General features: G+C 44.7%; 1 protein-coding gene across 7 annotated transcripts in view; it reads left to right on the top strand.

Moving 5' to 3' along the window:
- il1rapl1a (interleukin 1 receptor accessory protein-like 1a) overlaps positions 1-23,108 on the top strand; it is a 318,067-nt gene that overhangs the window by 36,729 nt on the left and 258,230 nt on the right. The window contains exon 1 of one of the 7 annotated variants that reach the window (XM_061840542.1): positions 1,962-2,175. The exons of the other annotated variants lie outside the window; for them this stretch is intronic. Coding sequence (XP_061696526.1) covers positions 2,147-2,175 — 29 coding nt within the window. The 5' untranslated portion in view covers positions 1,962-2,146. Of the gene's footprint in view, positions 1-1,961; positions 2,176-23,108 lie in introns of those variants that run through there. 7 annotated transcript variants of the gene reach the window in all.

Below are 23,108 nucleotides of genomic sequence, written 5' to 3'. Positions count from 1 at the left end.
AATGTAGACATTAAAGTGTGTGTGATGGAACCAGCCTTTTTATTTTTTGGTTGTTTTTCATTAATAAGCATGGAGTTGCAATATACACTTTGTAGTTGATCTGATTAAGAGAAGCCAAATTTCAACAAACATCCGAGCTGTGTTAACGGGCATCTCGCTTCATTTGGCTCTGTCGCCATGGCAACAAGTTGTTTCACGTAACGTACAGAAAGTGTTACATATATGCAACCTACGTCCACGACCCCACCGCCGAGATCCAAGTGCCTTTGCGATTATCTCCCTGATCCGTGTGACGTTCAAATGCAGCCTTGACGAGTCGGTCGTCGTTCGTAATATTCCTGCATCGCACGCGTCTTTATCTTGTTCCTTTGATCTGGTGCTTGTTGCCTGTGATGTTCTATACGCTTCTCATCTGTCTTGTAAGGTGAGGGCGCAGAATACTGTACGTGGTAAGTGCTCTCTTTACTGATCCTCAGTCCACGCAGACACCAATCCAAAACGCATCCCCAGGCTCCGACAAGTAACATGCCTTTAGAGAATCAATGCAGTTGCGCTTTCACTTGATATAGAGGGCGGTCAAGGTCGGGTCGCGACGCCACGGAAGGTTTGCCGGGTCAAGGGCGGCGCCGGCGGGACGGTAATGAGATTCTGAGGTGAACGAGCGGCACCTCATTGTCTGGGAAGTGTGAAAAATGGGCACTTGGCGCCCGCGGATGATGATGAAGGATTTTGGTCGGGTGCGCGGGGCACAGATGGGGGTTTTAGAGGCAGCGATCGGGACCTTGGCGAGAAGGCGCGGCACAGGTGAGCCCGAGTCATCCGTCAACATAATCAGCGGGACAAAGAGAGGTTAGCAGGGCCTCGGCTTCTTCGCTTCCCGATATCTCGTTTCTTCCGAGTGCGACGTTCGTCGTGGCGACTTGTAGGGGTAAGCACAAGTCAAGTCGCTCTTGCTGGAATAAGCAGAGTCCGTCATTTGACGAGGACTCCATCTGGATGGTGGCATATGGTCCTCGGAAAGCCGCACGAGCGCTTTTTGTTTCCTCGCGTTCCTTCGCAGATGCAAGAGGTTAGCTGTGATGCTGAGAGGTGCTAACACAACCCTCGACCCACGCAGATTCTTTCATTTTGACCCGCTAGCAATCTGGAGGCTCTCTTTAATCTTGAGACTTGGAGGACGTATTCTCATGTACGCCTAAAATGTAATCACTTCACGTAAAAATGGATTGATAAATGTGAGGTTGGGTTGCTTGAGCAAAATTTAAAAACAAAAACAAACAAACAAAAAAAAAAACAGTTTTGTCTGGTCTTAGTTTTTAGGGTCAAGGGATGTCCGAGTCAATTGCTGTTCAAGTAAATAGCTTTTATGTTGCAAAAAGACAAAAGCAGTTTTGTGGGTCAGGTGTCATTGGTGGATTTTAGGTTTTTGTTTGGGTAATTATTTGCAACTTTCTGGGTTACGTTCAGGGTTAGGCTCAGCATTTGTAGACCAGAAGTCATCAAAACCCTTTTTGTCCTTGTCTACACAAACAGAGTTGGAAAGTTTTCCCAAAGTTCACTTGTATCATGACAAATTTTCAGCTTTTCGAAAATACCGCATTAGCATGGACTGTTTTAATATGTCACCTTTGTCTCCTTAAATGTGAGTTGGCGTGAGTCACCGCATCCAGATGGTACATTTGTATTGCTGCAACACGGTTTCTGTTTGGTTGTTATACCCTTCCTCTCCCGTCATCCGTGATCTATCGTTCCATTTTTAAATTAGGCCAGCTCGGCAGGTGGCTTCCAATAATACTGCGGCGTGTTTGCCGCTATTTTGTCTTTATTGATCGGTTGTAACAGCGGGAACGTTGGCAGCGGAATCCACAAAATACTATGTCACGCTTGTCTGAATGAGGCAGCGGGAAGGGAGAAGCCCGGCGGGTGAACCGAATGTATCCTCCCGAGGTAACTGTGAGAAAATCCAGTCTGGAGTTTGTCGACGGGTGCGCGGCGCCGTCGGCGTGAGAAATGGCCACGGAGTCGGAGAGCGCTCTTGTCGAATTGAAATTTACAGCTCGGAACTCTCGAAGAGACTAAGAAGTGAACACTCCGCCGGGAGAGCTTTGCTCCGGAGTTCAGGAAAGTTCAAGTGTGGCTACAAGATATGTTTGGCTTCAGGACTCGCCGCCCACGGTCTGTATTTCATTTAGATGATTTGTTTGTGGAACTGCTGCTACTCATTCCTGCCTCGCACACCCCGTCCTGATTTATATTGTTTTCACACCCCCCACCCGACCTGCCACTACTTCCTGAACTGCCTTCGGAATAATGACCGGGTCTTGTGGGCGTTCGGAATCTAATGCGATGGGATTTCCTACCTCAAAGTTTTGACTGCAACGCAAACCGTTGGACTCAAACAGACCACGCTCGTCACAGAAGTCAACAGATTCACAAAAAGTTTGTCCTATCGAGAGAGTCCGTTCAATCTAATGGGAATGCGAACCAAACCGGGGAGTAGAACCCAAATGAAATAAAATAAAAGTGCTAAACCAATACAGAGCTTGGGTGCCGGTGATCCTTGGGAAGTCTACTATCATGACATGACACTGAATTACTCGCTAACGCAGGCTAAAGTATTTGGCAGAACTGGAGTCTTTTATGCTTCGGCTGCGTCGCCGTTATCTTTTCTGTAGAAGCGTCCTTAAAAAGCCACAAAATCAAACAGAAAAGTCAAAACAGACGGAGTTAATCCTTTGCTGGCTGAAACGAGGTCTACTGAAGTGCACTTTTCTGGCGTTCCGGCTTCAAGGTACACTACGGGCTTAAGTTGCTATTAGCTTCTCGCGGCAATGCTAATCCAAACCGAGCAGAGACCGACGAAAACGCGCCTTGTCTGAAAAGCACCTGGAGGAGACGCGGCTGCGGCGCAATGCACGCCGTTTTCAGCCCCCACAAACACTTTTTAACTGTTGCAAATAAGAAAATTCACAAGGCTCCTTATCCTCAAAGCTCAATCCGCCTCTGTCCCACGCCTGACCCCACAGCGCTAACAGCACAGTTAGACGAGCCTTAAAAGAAAGAAGCGGAGGCCTTGCGTGTCGCTAACAATCATTATCACACTGCTGCAGTAAAGACTCATCGTTGTTGACAACGTACAGTAGCTGAATTAATTCTCCATCTGACATCAAACGTATGTTTTTATTGCACCTTGAGTATTTACACGTGGAACAATCAGAAACCCTAAAAGTGTCGAATACTACGTATTGCAGTTCTGGTGCTGTTATATTTAGACCCTTTGAATGTGATACAAATGCTTTTGGAGCTTTTTAATGCAGTAAAGTTTTACGTGCATACAAAGTTGTCAAAGAATCGCCGTTCCCGTCTGTTTGCCTCGTGGCTCGACCCAATCCAGTTGACCGAAGGGTCGCCGGCTCGAATCCCGGCTCCGACCGTTCCTGCGTCCAAGTGTTCTCGGGCGAGGCGCTGAACCCCAATTCGCTGCCAGTGGGGCTGATGCCAGTCACCCGGTGTGTGTGTGTGTGTGTGAATGGGTGTTGCGAGGCTTTGGGGCACTGAGATGGTGCACATAAAGTGCGAAATAATAATTTACAGTGTCCTAAAAAACACAAAAACAAAACAGAACCTTCCTTAAATGACCAGCATGTGGGCTTGCGAGTGGGAGGGAGTCAACAGTGCGTCTCAACACGCCCTCCAACACTCTTCCTCTGAGGGAGCCGCTGGCAGAATAAAAATGTGGGCGGGCGACCAGGCCACAGATGGCGCCGCACACACTCACAAATACACACCCGGAACGCCTGAAGGACACACTCGCCGGCAGCGCCGTGCGCATCCCTCTTAAACTCTGCCCACCGCCCTCCGACCCCGAAAAGACCTTGCACGAGGAGAATGGAAAGCGCCGCGCACGCTCAACTTGATACATTTTCTTTCTTATTTTTCATACCCGCGACTGCCAATTAGGATGCCGTGCCACGGCCGAGCATCACTTTTTCCAATTTCGTCCTATGGCACAACACATTTTGGTCTTTCGGTGTGCAAAAAAAAGTTCCTTGCGTAACGCGGACGTCGCCAAACATCCCAAAAGTTACATCGTAGTCGTTTTTATATTCATTGCAGCGTTTCTGCACAAAATACTATTTTATGACACAATATTAATGTACATTGGCATACGGTGTCATTTCAGACTCGGGCCTGAAATTTGATCGGTCGAAAAAATATGTCTTTTTTTTCTAAAATTTTATTTTGTCTTGAGTCTGAAGGCCTTGGGAATATCATTTTTTATATAGTAACGCAGGTAAAAGCTGAAATCTGATTGGACCTTGAAATATTTACCGTATTTTCCACACTAGGTGCACGTAAAAGCCTTTAATTTTCTCAAAAGCCGACGGTGCGCCTTATAATCCGGCGCGCATTATATATGGATCGATGTTGACCCTTTGGTGCAGCTCCATCTAATGGATGCATAACGTATCCCCAGCCTCTACTGCAGCGTCTATTTTATGCGCCCTATATATGAAAATAGATTCATTCATTTCCTGTGCGGAAAATACGGTACTCTTAAACAACTTGAGGCTCATTAGCCATGAAATGAATACAAAAGACTGTTGTAAATAAATAAACACAATTTTATGTAACTTGGAAATTCAGGGCATTTTGATCAGCGTTAAGCCGGCAAAGGTCTCTGAAAGCCCCGCAGCACGCCTCTGATATAGAATACATTTTGTATTTCATTCTGCTCGGTGTTACATTCTTCCTCTTCCCATTTGTTTATTCTCAGAATGTCCTTAAAATATCTCATTGGTAACAGCCACCAAATTGTCACATGCGCCGGGCAAATGTCGAAGGTCACAACTTTGTTGCACAACTGCGTTCAGTTAAGCAACAACTTCGCCTCGCACTTGCTCGAAAATCAAGATACTTCAGTTTTTGCGCGCCGCCACTGATGCGCAGTCCATAAAAATCAAGCTGTAAGTCTCGAGAAGAAACTATGGAGAGGAAAAAAAAAAAAAGAAAGTCCGACTTGACTGCAAGTTGTTTCATTTCATCTGTCAACACAGAAACCTCAGTTAGGAACAAAAGCGTCTAAATTGAGAGAAAATGCGACCAGAACGTTGTGGTGCCTCCACTCCAAAACAATTAGCGACGCAGGCATCGTTTCACCTTCTGCCCTCGGCCGCCGCAAACCGTAATTGATCTCGGCGGGGGAAATTCTCGCCGTCTTGAGTGGCGCCACGAGTGCAATCTCGCCGCCGTCCACCGGCAGAACATGGCGTGAATCTTTCATCTTCTGAAGCCTCACGTGGTTCCGTCCTTTCAACCGATTGTTCCTGGAGAGCGCGCCTCGGCTTTGGCAGCGAATGCTCATCGGCGATCAATAATTCAAGCGCCATAGGGTCGCCGTACGTTATTATTCAGGTCAGTTTCTCCCCGCGACGTCTCTTCTTCTGGTCTCACCCGTATTCCGTTTGACAATGATGGATTACACGAGATGAATTCTCATACACGGGCGAGTTCTTTCCAAAATATTGTGCAAAAGACCATCAACTCGGTCCTTATTTACTGATAGAAGAAAAACGCCTGCACATCATCAAAGGAGTCCGATAAAATATGCGTTTGTTTATCCCCAAACTTTCTCCCAATAGGTTGTATTCCTTCTTTTTCTTGGAGTCAAGTCCTCCAACACCAACAAAATGTCCTCATTGCCACAATTACACGACTGCTCTTCATCAGCTCGCATTAGTGGATCCCATTTCATAAGAGCGAGCGTAGCACTTGTGTATTTGTTACTTTTAACGATAATCTGACATATTTTGCAAATGACCCTCCTACCTTTCTCATTTTTTTTGGGTTCAGTAATTTCCACACACTGGATCAGATGTTAAAGCGCTGGCAGTTCTGAGGTGCCGGGTTCAATCCCGGACCCGCCTGCGTGGGTTTTCTCCGGGCACTCCGGTTTTCTCCCACATCCTGAAATTGGAGACTGCGATTGCCTGGTTGTACCCCGCCTCCTGCCCGTTGACAGCTGGGATAGGCTCCAGTACTCCCCGCAACTCTTGTGAGGATAAGCGGCTAAGAAAATGGATGGATGGATGCATTTCCACACGCTTGAGGCATGACTGACCTTTGGCAGCACTGACCGACCACTTGTTGATTTCCACGAAGGGTCCATGTAGATAATTCAAAAACATGTGATTGGTTATTAATCAACTTCAAGGCATAATCATCATTGTGCAGCGTAAAAAAAAAAAAAAATTAGGCATCAACTAGTCGACAATTCAGTTCAACGCTTATTGGCTGAGCATTTAAACTGTTCAGGGAAGGTCAAATTTCTGAAAGCTGAATATCTTGAAGATCCGTCACATTTCGTGAGTTGTGTGTATATATATATAATATATATATATATATATATATATATATTTTTTTTTTTTTTAAATAGAGTGCGCAATACTGACGTTTGTTTTTTTTGAGTCATTTCATTTTCGACATCAACCTGTGTCATTTCCCGGCATTATTGCACGACAATGTTTATTCATGAGCTTTATTAATTAAAAAAAAAAAAAAAAGTTTTTAATTCAGTCCCAGTAGCAGGTGTTTCCAATTAGGGCTTGTTATTCTCAGGCTTCTTGCAACTTGTTTACGTCAAGATGTTTTGACGTGTGATCCGTTCGCAAAAGCGAGCATTTCACGCCAATCTGATGGTCGTCGTGAGATTCGCCCTCTCGCTTAGGCAACGTGATCCTCGCATGCGCCGCAGGTTTTGCCACCGGCGAACGGAACATCCGCCTCTGCTTTTGCGTCTTCTCCGGCTTGCTTATGGCCCCGTCGCACCATGACGTTCTGGTCAGCGTAACTGTCGCGTTTGAGGAAACGTTGGTCGTCGCCCATGGTCGCTGGGATAGCGCCAGAAGAGCGTTGTTTGAACGCGAGTGAACGTCAATGATCGCTGGGAATCGGCGGAGAACGGGGGGGAAAAAAAAAAAGTTTTGAACATGCGCAAAAGTTCTCACCGAGACCAGCGTTCATCAACGTTAACGTTCGTGGAACATTTTACTCACGTTCGCCGAGCGTTGCACGCGTTTGGCTATCGCTAGTCGTTCGTTACTTGGTTGTTACTTAATGGTTTGCTTTGCAGTGAACGACTCACTGGCGACCTGTCAACGACCAGTGAACAATCCCCTTGCGCACACAGCGTGTAACTAAAGTCAAACGAACGTCGTTTGGCGTCCATTGAGCGTCATTCGAGCGTTTCCCGAACGTCCATGCATACGGGTATATAAACCGATGCTTTGCATTTTCACTTGCAGCGCTAGTTGCTGAAGTTTTTTTCGTCTAGGCGGCATGATCCTGACTGTTCAAACTCACGAGAACAACTCAAGTATGAAATTTCCAACGTTTTCGTTCCCGTTCCACTGTAAAAAATTACACGCCAGCAAAACGCTATCCTGTCGTTATTCACCCGTTTAGTCACACGCTCTTCTAACGTCGACAAATCGCTCGTCGCGCGCCGGTGACACGCTAGCACACGCTAATGGTTTTTAGGGGTATCTTATTTGGCCGTTGTTACACGGTTCTCGTGCGTTAGACGCACGTTAATCACCCGCCAGATGTGTCATCCGCGTTTGAGAACGTTGAAAAATACAACGATTGAAATGTTCAGAGAACGTTGACCAGAACGTCATGGTGTGACAGAGCCTATAGCGAGGAAGAGCGCCCTCTGCGCCGGCGAAAGGTCTCTTACGGCGCGACGCTGTCATCGCGCTTCAATCTGTCCGCCTCACGCCGACGCGCAAACAAGCGTCAGGTTATTTTACGAATCCACTCGGGAGGGGATTAAAGGGCTTTTACACACTTTGCCGCGTTTAATGTCGAACTCCTCATCGTGAAACAATCAAATGTAATTGTAGTGAGGGGAGAGTCGGAGTCCGCTAACTTGAGCCATCGATGGATAATGGACACGAGGCCTTAGCGGCGTACAGTACACGTATACAGAAAAGCGGCAATATTTCACTCTTCTCCGTCCCTTTCAATAATCCAAGTCAGCGAGGCCCACTTCTCAAATGTGTTTGAACAATTTTTCTGCGCTGTGTGAAGTATTTTTTTCCCCCGTTTATTTTATTTTTGCCCTCCCCCACCGTGTGGTGTCTCTCAGATCAGTGCTGTGCTTAAGTCATGGTATGATGTCATTGTGGTATGTTGCCAGTAACAGTGTCACAATACAGTAATAACGCAATGGAAAAAAAAAATAATCAGAAGTCATGACACTATTTCTGTGGGTCCATGTCCAACGTATTGAACAATATTGATAGAGCGGTATTTTATTTCGAAACTGCGTCCGTCCTCCACAGTTACGTTGCGCCTCTCTATTTGCCGTGCCATTTTTTTTTTTTTTTTTTTTACATTTAGTGATTTGTTTTTCATGACTTAAGACTTGGTTGAGTTAGACATTTTTAGTCGTGTTTCAGTAGTTTCCCTCCCTGCTTCAAATATCACTGAGCATGTACTACATCTTTCCGTGATATGACTGATTGCGTAGTAGGCTGTATGTTTTATCGTGCCAATTTCTCTTTTAGCCTGATTGCGTATCATTCTAGCATACTTCATCTAAAATGTAGTTTCCAGATGTGCAAAGTTTCAGAATCTGTAATCTTTTATTTATGTCTTTTCCATTGTACTACAACAGGATTTGTGGGTGTTTTAATTTTTTGTGTTGTAATACAGAGTATTCTGGTTAAGACGTTTTGACTTTACGACGCCCCCCCCCCCCGTCCGCCATTTTGTCTGGCTAATGCTTGTCCGTGTTTCTGCGGCAGGTGTATCTTTGCATTTTTCACCCTCCTTTGTCGGCATTACGGCCCCAAAGAACAAAGCTGTGTCTTTTAGCAATGCTTCAGCAGCCAAAGGAAAATCTATTACCTTGGAAACGAAGTTCAAGATCATCAAAAGATCGGAGAAAGGAGAGACGCCAACACCACCGAGGCTTCAGCCGGTCGACCGTGGTGACAATTATTAAAGACAAAGCGCATGTGAAGGGTTCCGGTCCCATGTCGGATACAACGGTCAGAAAACAAGGTCCTTGGGTACTTGTCGAGATGGAGAGGATTGAGGACCAGGTTCCTTGGCGATAGCTAAGCACAGCCTCCCCTTCTTCGTCTTCTCCATCCACCTCTCAGCAGTGATGCTAAGTACATGATTCAATGTATTTGTTTTTTTTATACAAAGTATTTTGATGTAAATTCTGACTTTAATGGTGGAGTCCGAGTTAGGTCGCTGCGGAAGGAACGGATCTCAGTTGTAAACCGAGGACTTCCTGTTTCTCAGATGGTATCCAAAATACAATACAGCGTACATGTGTGTGTCAGTAGCGTAATGAACCAACTTCCCTTTGGATCTTCCAGTAGCGTCTCGGGGAATTGTTTGCTATTTCTTTCCTTATCGGCTCCTTAGTACTACTGTTTTTCAGCAATCTTGACATCCAAGGTTTTGGGTAATCAGGGAATTGGTGTCTGTGATTCTCCATTTCTAACATTTCTCTGCCATCAGTATTCATCTTCCACGCTGCCTCCTGTTGTTTACACCGCATTGAGCTAAGAGAAAATTGAATAAGGCAATTGCAGGGTAGCTAGGCTTTCTCTGTTGTTTTCTAATCACATCTCGCACCGAAAATGCCTTGTCTTTACTTTGCCGATGTTATTTAATGTCTTGGTATTAAATATGTAAATACGTACCAGCTGGTGGAATTTTTATGCTGTCCCCGCGTTGTCAACATCGTCACAAGCCGCTGCTCTTTTAAAATATTTCGGGACAGCTGCTGCGAGCTAATCGCAGATTAGCCTCAGATGCTACGTTAGCTCGGAATCTTGTATCGGCAGATGAGAATGCAGATGACTCCCCGATGAAGTTTTCCCATTTACTCTTGGTTATCAACCACGTTGTCGAAGGCAAAGCAAATGTTTTGCCAAAAAAATGGATGCTTTATAGAACAAGACATATTTGGTGGATATACCAATTTTAGTCGATCCACAGTGTCAAAATGGTACACAATGGGGGGATAAATGACTCTTCTCTTCTACAGTATTATTTTTTTTTCGTTTATGTACATTGTGATTTTTTTTTTTTATATGGTCATAATTTAATGCATTTCAGATTAGGATCTAGACATCAATTTGTTTTGGATACGGAGCTTTGTGGAGTTTTGTACTGCTTGTCCTCTTTAGATTTCTTTTCATTTTAACTTTCGCTGTCCCCCCGTGTGAGCCCTTTGATGTGCGTATTCTGGACTCACCCAAAAACTACTGATCCTCTGAGGACCTGGTGAAGCCCAAGACTGACTTGAGAGCAGTTCGCTGCTGCACGCGCACAGGGGGGAAAGGGGCGGAGCTCAGAATGCGGCGACATCAGGCCACGCATGAATCGTTCACGTGAAAAGCGAACCTGGAGCTGCCGTCTGTTGACGCGTTTGTGCGCTTTCTTGGACGCTCGCTAATGCGACGTCAGCTCAAGTGTGTCTGTCAACCATGCGAGAGTCTTCCAGCAACATGGAACATCTCCGGGGACTCTGGTGCCTTTTTATCTCCTCGCAACTGTCTGATGCTCCAAACACAGCGCAAAAGCTTTGGTTTCTGTTGTACAGTAAAGTAGAGCAGCTCCCCCCGCCCCACTCAGAAATACGCCAACGCTGAACGATAGCGGCCTTTTTCTTGAATTTTTTTTTTTTTTTTTTTTAGCTCGTTCGCACAACAGCAAGCACTGCAGAAAAGCTGACAATAACAAAGCCTTGAAGGTGGCGCTCAGAGGAAATAATGAGCTGCTGGCGTCGTCCCTCTACTACTTCCATCCGTGACTGAGGCCGCGTATGGATTACCGCAGACATCTATCGGCCTACGTCGGTCTACGCGCTCTACGCTACTCCGCAAAAGCTCGGTTCGGCGCTTGTGCGCCAAGGCGGCGATGACGTCTTTGTTGGAAAATAGGTTCTCTATTTTATGATTGTACATGTGAGCTGCACGCGTGTGCAACATGCTGCTAGTAAAATCATAAAAGAAACCTCAGCTATCATTGTAAGCCTTGCTTCCGATTGCTGCGGCATCTATATTTCATAAGCTCGTGCGAGGCAAACTGAAAGGCTTTTGCGAGGAAAAATTAGGTTGTCGTCTTGCTGCCTTCAGTTTTGTTTTGAGTACGCGTGGATTTAAACGACATGCTTCAAGGGACGTAATTCTGATTTATTGTGGCAGTCAGCGATCAAAAAAAAAAAAAAAAAAATGATGGCACTTGGTGTCCTCAGAACAGAATCAGACGATTTTCTAATGCAGATTAAAAGTGGATAGAAATTAGGTACCTTCCAAAACAATTGTAGGGATTTAAGCTTCGAAGGCGCCGATCCATAACATAAAGGAGTCCGACCAAAAATTCACCGAATGGAAAAACAAAAGTAGTTAAAAAAAAAGGGAAAAAATAGCCCACTTTTGTGTTGACCTATGCCCTTTCATCCACGTTGGATTTTGATGAGCCCGCTTCAAGTGCTTGGGAACAAAGTCAGGAAAGCCTTAACCCCGTCGAACAATATTTGGGATGAAGAAGAATCGAGACTGCAGGGCGGCAAGCTCTCGTAAAACATGGCCGACCTTTCGCTAGCATGAAGGAACCTTTGTGGGAACGCGAAAAGGTCAGCAAATCATCCAATATGGGACGCAGGTTGATTCCAAACATTTTTTTTCCCCTCAAATGAAAAATGAAAATAGAAATAATCTGTTCCCGGTTGAAAATTGTCACCACTAGCTGTTTTTTTTTTTTTTTTTTTTTGGGGGGGGGGGGGGATTATACTCTACAGTAATGTGTGAGAATTAAATGTTTACTGCTGTATCGACTCAAGAACTCTCGACCTGTGTGACGGCGACGTAATGAAAAGCTGATTCGTATCTGACTTTTTTTTTTTTTTTTTTTCCCCAATCCGGCCATCCATTTTCTCGCGCTTATCTGGGGGTCGGGAGCGAGCTAATGGGAGCAGGCCAGACGTCTCGCTCCCCGTCTTTTCCGGGCAGATCCCGAGATGGAGTGCAATATCTGTAGCGCGTCCCGGGTCTTCCGTCGGGCCTCCTTCCAGTGGCCGGTGTCAGAACGTTTCATCAGGAAAGCGTCCAGCAGCCATCGCAATTCTCACCGGCGTCCTTTTTTCTGTGAGAGTTGATGTACAATCTTGGATTGGAGACAAACAACGCAGCTGGTTAGCTTCCCTAGTGGAAAGCACCCTATTGTTTGGATTCCTTTGCATTGTTTTTGAATTTTCACGGTGATATCTTTTGTAGTCTTTACCAGGTCTGGTTTTAATTGCCCCTAGCAACAATGTTGATGTGATGCGCTGCTGCTGCTGCTGCGGCGGCGGCGACTGCAATGAACTGGCCTTTTTTTTTTTTTTTTTCTTCTCGGTCGTCCCTCTCCGGCAATCTAATCAAGAATGGACCAATTCCACCGGCTAGGTGAAAATGAAAAGATCTGCTGGTCTTTTCAGCACATCAGACATTTGCGGTCTGAGAGCTGGGATTTCAAAGCGCTAATAGCATAGCAACGCGTTTAATTACAGCTTTGCCAGCAGCAGAAAATGACGGCGGGAAGACAGAGACGCTTCTTTGTTTCTTGTCGCTCCGATGACCAGACGCAGTGAAGCACTAGGTTAGTAGTAATGACTTGTCTCTTGTCACAAAGCCCTAATCGGCGACATCGATGCCCTCCACCCCTGCTGGGCAGCAAGCCGAGCTCGGCTGACAAATGTTGAGCGGCGCGCGGGGATAAAAAGCCCCGGCGGTTAGTGATTTGTGGCAGTGGATTACACATAGCAGATGAATCTGAAACGGTAAATCATTACAGATTTTTTTTTTTTTTTTGAAGCGGTGCATTGTGTATTAAATAAGACAAAAAGTGGATGTGGAGGTCGCATCATTTCCCAGAACAAATGTCATTTGGGAAACAAGTGGTGAATAGATAACGCCGCTGCTGGTTGCAGTGCTCTAATTTTTCCTTTATTATTTCAAGATGCAATTAAATAACAATCAACTTGACACAATTGAGAACTTTTTTTTTTTTTTTTTTTTAAACAAGCGATTCGGGCGGCACGATGGATCAGCCGGTAAAGCGTTGGCCGCGCAGATCTGAGGTCCCCGGTTCAATCCCGGACCCGCCTGTTCTCCCCGTGCCTGCGTGGCTTTTCTCTGGGTACTCCGGTTTCCTCCCACATCCGAAAGAACATGAAACTTGAATTGGAGACTCTAAATTGCCCCTAGGTGTGATTGAGGGCGCGGCTGTTGTTGGTTTCCACATGCCCTGCAATTGGCTGGCAACCAGTTCAGGGTGTCCCCTGCCTCCTGCCCGTCGGCAGCTGTGATAGGCTCAAGCACTCCCCGCAACCCTCGTGAGGATAAGCGGCAAAGAAAATGGATGGCTTAACAAGCAATTCGTGGATTTATGCAGCACAATTCAAGTTTACCTTCAGTGGACTGTTGAAACTTGAATACCGTCAGTTCAAGGACCATGTTGGCTCTTTTGTGTGTTTCCATTTTTTTATCACCCCCCCCCATAACAAGTAACATCAAAGAAATTAATCATTTCCACTCTAAAAAACGGTCAAAATAAGTTGTAGTTATTTTGAGCCTAACATTTTTCGCAGTTAGGCTATTTATGATCATGTTTACGAAGAACTAGAAGAAGCAAACCCAATCATGGGAGCTTCCACTTCCCCGGCCCAAGTTTTATTCTCATGACTTTAATCCCTCCTCTGCTTAAGTGAGTGCTCTTGAGTTTGTTCCCAAACAGGCGAAAACAAAAAAGCAGATAACACTTTTCAGGCGATACAAGCCAAGACGCGCTTATCTTCTCCCCAATCCTCATGTGCAAATAGTAATAAATGGTGTATTGGTCAATCGGAGCTCTTCTTGATTCCTTGGAAAGTTTCTGCCCTTGACCGGAATGGGATCTTTCTGCACTATTGAGCAGCGCTCGTCGTCTTCAAGGATCTCGTTCGATTGGCGAACGCTGAACGAAGTGACTGTTAAACTGCTTTGTGAGTGATGGCGCTCGACAATCCTGCCGGACTGGCTTTATCCATCGTCTCATTTTGACAATTGACAGTTTCAGTTCCAAATTATCCGAATATCAGAAGGAAGCTCATTCGGAAGATCATTTTTCTTCCCTCCCAACTTTTTAATACTTCTATCTTTCAAGCGCAGGAAAGCACAAAAAAACAACGGTGCAGGTTTTCTCTGTGGCGTCATCAGCGACGTGTCACCAAAAGCAGCATTTTTGTGCTTGCCGACTGAAAAGGTGACGGCAAAGTCAGGTGCTAAAACCCGTTCAAGTCATCCTTAATGGGTTCCACGAGGACATGGAAGTTGACACCGAGTGGAATACTTCACGGGAGTTCTGAAGGCATCGGAAAACTTTCTGGGAGAAGCTCAGCTAACCTCAATTCGGTCTCACTAAAATGACTTGATTAACCTTTGTGTCCTCTGAAGGGAAACTGTAATTTTTTTTTTTTTTTTTCAAAATTCACAAACATATGTGAAAAACAGTCCAGGCTGTCAAATATAGGTTTTATTTATTTATTTTTGCCGTGACTGCGCTTGTGACTCAACAGCAGATGTTGGGAGAACTGCTGATGATGTACCAAGAAAGGGCAAACATTGTCGTGATTTAGCGAACAGTTGGTGCAGAGCGCGCGGCACCGGTCTGCGTTCCCGGGCCGGCAATATGTCGCCGCCTTGCAGGGACCGGCTTCAATCTCAACGCCGGCGGACTTTGGCGCCGTAACCGCGTCTGTCGCCAATCACCGCGGCTTCGACGCTTTTGGAGGGCGAGCAAAGGCGCAGAATCAAAGGCCGATTTTCATTTGTTCAACAGCTGCGAACTGGTGAAATTCTGGAGTCTTACTTTGTTGTCGTGGTGCCGGAGTTGGATCGAGCTGCTCGATTATCATCCTGATGGACTGGCAGCCATTGCGTAGAGCTCATGAGTGGATAATTCACTACAGGTTCCCCCAAAACTCTGACGTCACTCCCTGCAGACCAGGTCTTGGTCACTATCATGGTCGCCCACAAGGACAACACGATTAGACCATTCTTGTTGAAATCATTGTCGTCACATAAATGAACATCATTAAATCTTTTGAGCAAATGTGTGACTTCAGAAATGTGAATACAATTTCTAGTACCCAAGAAGTAGCTTTGACTTTCAGAAGGTTGCTGAGCCCAGATGTCGACTAATTGACCAATGCCCTTTGGGAGCAACACTTCCAAAATTCTTTTGAACAAATATTTGAAAAGCTGGCTGCACGTGAAGGAATCTTGTGGCGGCAATCAAAAAACAGCGTCGTCGTGCCTAACTTTGGACTGTAATTCGATTCTCTCGACAACCATGACGGCAATATCTGTCGTCAATATTAGCCTGAAGTCCAAGCTGCTAGCTTACAACACGCTAAGTAGCCAAAAGCATTGTAAATTGTTTTCAAAGGCAGAAAGGCGCATTTTATTTTGTCATCCTTATTTGCAATTGGAGTTACTCCTTGTTTTAAGACGGACACGTACGTGTCACCGACATAACCCGATTTTGTGATCGAAAAGTGGGAACACCCCGTCCTCTATCACAAATGTACGTTAATGCAGTACAGGGAGTCCTCTGTCTACGACTGAGATCCGTTCCTACGCTAGCGACTTAACTCGAATTTTGATTTAAGTCGGATTCCACCATTAAAGTCAGAATTCACATCAAAATACTTTGTATAGAAAACAAATACAATGACATAAACAAGATGATGTACTTAGCGTTACTGCTGAGAGGCGGATTGGGAAGAAGAAGGGGAGGCTGTGCTTGGCTGTCGCCAAGGAACCTGGTCCTCAATCCTCTCCATCTCGACAAGTACCCAAGGACCTTGTTTTGTGATCGTTGTATCCGACATGGGACCGGAACCCTTCACATGCGCTAAAATACGGACTTTGTCTTTAATCATTGTCACCACGGTCGACCGACTGAAGCCTCGGTGGTGTTGGCGTCTCTCCTTTCTCCGATCTTTTTATGATCTTGAGCTTCGTTTCCACGGTAATGGACTGCTAAAAGACAGATTTCTTATTTGGGGCAATAAAGTCTCAAAAGAAGGGTGAAAAATGCGAAGATACTCTCGGTGCACAAACACGGACAAGCATTAGCCAGACAAAATGGCGGACGGGAGGCGGGCGATGTAAAGTCGAAACGTCTTGGGTCGAGACCGAGGACTCCCTCTACTCCCATTTGAACTTTTGTAAACTGCATCCCATTTTATACTCTCGTGTATGCCACCCAAGACTAAACAAATATGCTTTCATATCAGAGGCGAGAAGATTTAAAGTAGTTGCCTAGCATGTGCGGTAGCAAGCGTTAGCAAGCAAAGTGACAACTATTGGCCTGGAACATTCTATCAAGTATTTTTTTTTTTTTTATGAGGAATGGAGCCATTGATTGAATGTTCAGAATTATGTTTTATTTCATTCAATTAATAATCTCCCGATTCACCTTCAAAGAGCAAATGTGTCATCACCACAGACGTCTGCTCGGAAACGACTTGTACTTGCGTGTCGAAAGATGAGTTCAAAACATCCCTAACGATTTTCCCCATCGCAATCCAGCGATTGATAAATTGATACATTTTTCATTTCCTCCTCATCCAATGGCCTGACGACGTCGTAGTCCATGAGTACGACATCTTGTATCCATCTTTGTACCCAGATTTTGCCACGTAAATATCAATCTACCCGAAGAAGGGTCGGGCTGGTCGGCGTGTCTTCTCGTCGTCCGCCCTCGCCCTGTGGCGGCGTCGGAGGTCAGCCATGTTGGCGTTTACGCCGCCCGCTTGAATTTGTCAACATAAACGAGGCAGGATTGAGCGTCCCGAGACGAGTGGCATTTTTCACCGCTCTCGCTCCTTTCCGCCGCTTTCCCTGGGCTCAAGGTCCAGACGCTCTTTTTCCGAAATTTGAACAAGGACGTGCGGCGTTCCCAGCTGATGTTTTTTTTCCTTCTTCTTCTCCCCTGAGCTTGAGAACATTGCAAAGGGCAAAGCAAGGAAAATAGCGGAATGGGGTGCTTGGACAGACAATCAATCTTTCATCAGTGCGGGAAGTGACTTTTCATTAAGGGAGTCCACTTCAGTTTCGGCCTCTAATTGCTCAACTAAGTGTCCCTTTGGAATATTAATTACATAATCCCAACGCGAGCGCTCCGTTTGCTGCTTTATGTGAGCGCACTCGACGTTATTGGTCACCCCAAGTGTCTGACTTGTTCGAGGTACATTTTTTTTTTTTTTCCCCTTGTCATATTTCCTTGTAATATTGCCTTCTTTTGTTCTCAATAATATTTGATGAAAGGTGAAGATGGTTATGATCACACTTTTCTTTTTATCCATTAACCGCCTCTCGTCCAAAGAGAGCTGGGATAAGCGCTGGCATGCCCGCGACCCCAGTGAGGATAAGCAGGATGGAAAATGGATGAAAGGATTTTTATGCCTTGAGATCTGATTCTGTTTAGTCTTTAATTTGCACCTTAAGCCTGAAAGAAAGTCAGTTGAAGATGAAAATGTGCTTATGGTTGAGCACAATACATATGCATTTTTTTACATTTTATTTTTAATACAAAATTTACTACTGCGAAGAATAATTTCAAAACTGTTATTGCAATAACAAACCCTAAACTTTTGATGCAATTTTTTTTTTTAGATTCCTAACTGAGGTGATGAGCACAATACTTCAATATTGAAACAATTTACGTATTTTAATAAATGAGGAGAAATAATCATATGCATCTTATATTCCTTTTAATTTTTTTTCCACATCTATGGAAAGCAAAGCAAACCAAAGCAAATTCATTTAAACAGCACATTTCATACATAAGCTAATTTAATGTTTTTATACCGTTAAAAGCATTTGAAGACAAAGAGGAATAAAAACAACTTGTAAACATTTAAAACAGAATAAATAAAAGTAAAATTGAAATATTGAAAGCTCAATATAAAATGAAATCAACCACTGAACATAAGACACACATCCAGATGAATTAAACACACAGATTATTTTTTAATAATGCTAATTACTCCCTAATTATTATTTAGAAATAATTTAGATTTTGACATAATAAATTTTTTGAGATTGCAAATTTTGGGGTTTTGCTAACATTGAACATTGAAATTATATAACAAAATTGTACAAATGTAATCAATAAAAAATTTGAGTTTTGCTTTCGAAATCAACCTATAGAATCCCCCCCACACACACAATCTTCAATTTATGGAGACACTTTTGAACATAAATGACGAGCATCACGCAAGAAGTGAAGATAGCGGGTTCTATTTCTTCACTGCGTGTTGCTTCTTGTCAAAGATCCCAAACAAACAAACTCCAATTAACGAGCGCTGTCACACGAGATTCAAATCAAAGTCCCTGGATCACAACCAAACAATTTTTGAAAAAAGTTCCTCTGGCCGAAGCCGACGAAAAGCAGCTCGTCAAAACCCGCCGAAATGAAAACCGTCAACGGCGCTCAGCGCAGAATTTGATGATGGCTGAAATGAAATTAATCATGACACGTTGCTCAAAAGCTACGGTTCCACCGTCCCAAATAACGTGTCGCTTTAAGATGTGTATTTTGAAGTACATTCTCATATTACTGACCTTGAACAATTCATTCTGTGTTTGTGGTCCTTATTTAGCAATGCAAATTTTGGGCAGATTGAATTTAAAATGGCTGCTTTCATGTGAACGCATACAACACGAAGGAAATCGATGGCCAACTTGAAATGCAGATTGGACTTGCGCCGTCATCGCGAAAAGAATTCATGACGGCGCCGAGGCCGAAATTGGTTAGGCCGGCGCGATGGAGGTCACGAATCCGGAGCGCTAACCCGGTGACATCCAAACGTGACGCGTGGCCCGTTTTTGACGACAACCCCCGCCCCTTTCGAGCAAACGCAAACGCACGCACACACACACACACCACACACACACACAACCCCGAACCTTTTTTTGATTAGAAAAGGCCAAAAATTGACTTTCTGTCTCCGATTACAGAATGATGAAAGATTTTTGGGAAAGGTGACGGCTTGCAGACGTTACAGCCGAGTTTTACAAACACGCCGTCACCTCACTGGGAGTTGCAGGGAATGCATCTACTGCATCAGTATTGCGTTTTGTCGTATTTGGACGTTTGGAGCTTGTGTCTCATGCAAATGAGCTTCTGCGTACACGGTCGCTTGTGCCAACGTGAGTACGCCGTTGCATTCCCACGATACTCGGGGATACCGAAAGGTTATTATCGCTCCAATGAAGCATATCTTGTGTCTGACTGGGACGGCGTAACTTACGATTTGCTTAAACCAAGTCGGGACTTGACTTGACTCCCCCCCGCCCACAGGAATTTCCTCGAAACTTGAAGGTTACGACTCGCACCTCATGGAAGAATGTGTGAATTTGTTATGATTTGTGATTTACCAAGTACATTTTATTTACATTTGGAAATGTCGAATCTTTGTTACGGCGACTATTCGTTGGGGAAAATGTCGTTAATTGTGTGATGTATTTGTGTGCTTGATCCCCGTGTCGGTCCTAATTTATGTCTGAAAGTCGAGTGGGAATGCTCACGCGCAGCGTTGCGAGAACATAATTAAAATCAATAGATGCCGACTTCGTTTATCCTTCTTTGGGGAATGTCAGGTATCCAGGGCGCTTTCACGGAGGTACATATCACAGTGAAGCCAAAAGCCACCATAACCACAAAAACAACAACGTGGCATTGCTTGATGAAATTCATTCAGAAATGCACGATAATATATAATATAGCATTTTCTCCAATAGCCGGACGTCATCCTTTTTAAGGCTCAGATTATTTTAGCTACGCTCCCACAAGGGCTGTGCGGCACACTGCTGACTTCTTTTTGATTTCACTGGCTAGGCAAGTTAAGGCAGCTTTCGAAATGTCCAGAAATCCACACGCAGGACTTTTCACACTAGAAAAAATATTGCAAAAAACAGTAATATTCAAAACAATCCATACAACTTGAGCAATAATCAAGCGAGATCAAGTAAAGGAGAAGAGTGCAGGTAGAAGAAGCAAACTGGACGGAACCGCGTTCAGCCTAGTCCTAGGACTGATCTGCTTCTGTATGGCAATGGCTCAAGTCAAGACCTGAACATTGGGCCCGTCGTACTTTGGTTGTCTCTCAGCTCGTTTAGAAGGTCCTGTGCAAAGGCCGCTCATGTGGAGTCCCCCAAGGGTCTCCCCAAATCTGGTTTCGACAGTACGACTTTATTTCTAGCAATGTCTTTGCCATGGTAAAAAACTGACGATGGTATTGATTTAAAAAAATTAGATCTGAGACCATTGTTGACCCTAAACTTCCAAACTGATTTTCAGGTTTTCGAATAACAGATTGAGGTGACATTTGGTAACTTTTGGTGCTTGCGTGTTTGTGGACTGAAAGGTTAGTCGGCCAGTGTACGTTTTTGATGACAGAATAGACTGCTTTTGGTTTCCTCCAGAGGTTCTTGGTTAAAAACGGGACTTGATTCTTTCGACAGACCAGATCAGAAGACTTCTAAAACGCAGTTGCTCATTGTATTCCCGTCGTGACGAGAGTTACAAATCTCGGATGACCAAACAGAGAACGTCCTTGTTTAGATCCACTGCGCACGTCTTTCTACAATAATAAAGGCAAAAAAAAAAAAAAAGATTAAAGAAACCAAAACAGTTACAAATTCAAAAAATGCTAGTCAGACCTCCGTTCACTGCTATCACATCATCCATACTGCAAGTTTTTTTTTGTTAGAAAAGCAATTTAAGTGAAGTTGTGATCAGGCCAGGACCAGGTCAGGCAGTCATTTCCCGTCCACGGAAAAAACTGTTCGAATCCGTCCAACGGAAGTGCTTGGAAAACCAGAGCCGCAGTCCACATGGTCCAATTCAGATGGGCTGAGCTTTGTAGATTAAAAAAAAAAAACACCCACATTGCATCCCACTTAAGCTTCACTCCAGGCCAATTTTCCCACAGTTCCAGTGGAAATGGAGCATCTGAAGGATTGGATTTGGGAGAACTCTTTTGAGCTGCTGGGTGCTTTCATTTTGTCTTTGGACCAGGTGGGGGGAGGCTGTGGTGGGGAGGGGGGTGTAGCGGGCTGGCACTATACAATAGTTTTTGCCAGACTGCTGGTTGAGGAGCAGAGGCTATTTTTGCGTATTAGTGCACAGATACTCGCCGCTTTCCCTCCTTAAAGCTTCCTCCCCGAAAGCGCACTCGGAAAAAAAAGATGTAAGAGTCGAAGTCAGGTGGCAGCGCGGGGAGGCGAGGGTGTAAGACAGCAGGTTACGTCTTCATCTCCCCCGTCATGCATCAGCGTGCACGGCGCCGAGAAGGACGGGATGCTGATTCACGCTGGCAGAAATAGACCAAGCATCAGAAAGGTTGGGAGAGTGGGGAGGCGGAAAGAGCGCTCATAAAATGTTTCAGAACGTGTGGTTGGCGAGGGAGGGGGGGGGCACAAAAAAAAAAAAAATAGTCGATGATAGTCATAAAATTTTGAGCGACAGTAGGCAGACAGAGATGAATCACAGCACAGGCTTTAATCTGGAATTTCAAGAGTGCCACTCGGCAGAGCGAAAACCTCAGACAATAATGTTGCTTTATTTCCATATCAAGGATGGGTAAAATATTTTTGCTAATTATTTGTACAGATTTGGGTTGTGCTGAATTCGCCTCAGATGACTCCGCTCTGTCGTCCGTCAACGTGCACAGTCGCGCTCCGTCTTTTCGGGTTTTTTTCCAAAACGCGACACAAAGACGTGGAAATGTACGGAGCAAAATTTTGCAGTCAACTGTAATCTCGCGAGATCTTGCGTGATCTCATGTGCGGTGCGACCGTGAGGGGCCCTTTTGGGATATTATTCAGCGTTAGCTACAACATACGGCATAATGCTATGCAGCGCTTACTTTTGTACTTTGTCTGTGGTCAAATCTATATTTTATTTTGAAACATTTTCAACTCGTAGAAATACACGCTCACATAGACGCGTCAAATATTTTCACACACACTGCTCAAATATGCTCACATCAACACGTCAAATCTGTTCACATCTAATCCTCAAATGCATTCGTTAAATATATTCAAATCCTTTCATCCATCTCAAAAGCGTTCATATGTTTGCAATTTTTTTTCCAAGTTTTAAACTTTAATCAAAAAATGTATCCTTGTTTTTATTTTTGATAGCTAGGATAAACACTATCACTTGGATGGATACATTCTGCGTTACATTCTACATCCTGTAGTTTAACTGAAATGTTTTTTTTTTTTTTTTTTCTCCTCCAAATTGTGCGACTTTAGGGACAATTCGACTTTCGAGATTCCACTGCTCTTTTATTGTTGCGGTTGCAATCGCCTAGCACGACCCGAATGAAAGATCTTTGCGTATATGAGGCAAGATAAAGGACCCGCACTCTTGTTTTCATGCACCTCCGGCAGTAAACATCAGTTAGGTGCCGAGAGAGACGCTCGCAACGGACTAAATGTGAAGTGCGGCGCACATAAAAGCCAAATAAACGCTATCTCCATCTTGTTTTACTCCACTTTATTGTGAGGCTAACTGTGACGGCTGTGAACTCGATATGGACACTTACGGCCTTGGAAGCGATACCTGGCGACTCTCCTACGAGATGGAGAGAGAGAGAGAGAGAGAGAGAGAGAGAGAGAGAGAGACACAGATATAGATTTCAATTTCAGTTCCGCAATCACGAGTTGTTAAATTCATCCCCATTCCTTTGTACATACTGGGGGGGGGGGGGACCCAAAAAACAAAAACACCGCAGGTAGCGCATATAGATTAATGTCACCGTGGCTGGAGCACACAGTGGGAGTGTGATTGCGAGGTGTTTTCCATCCAACAGCCTGCTCGCTCATCTAAATCTTCGGCAACCACCTACGAGCCCGCGGGGAGACGTGCGATATACATCCTGCCGGAGGAAAGACAATCGAGAATGGCCAGGAGGAGTTTCATTTCATCAGTCCCGCTTTCGCTTGCAATGAAGTGTAAACGTGCGCTTTTTGTCTCTC

The sequence above is a fragment of the Syngnathoides biaculeatus genome, chromosome 14, assembly GCF_019802595.1.
Source record: "Syngnathoides biaculeatus isolate LvHL_M chromosome 14, ASM1980259v1, whole genome shotgun sequence".
Lineage (NCBI taxonomy): Eukaryota > Metazoa > Chordata > Actinopteri > Syngnathiformes > Syngnathidae > Syngnathoides > Syngnathoides biaculeatus.
This window is presented reverse-complemented; position numbering and strand designations above follow the sequence as displayed.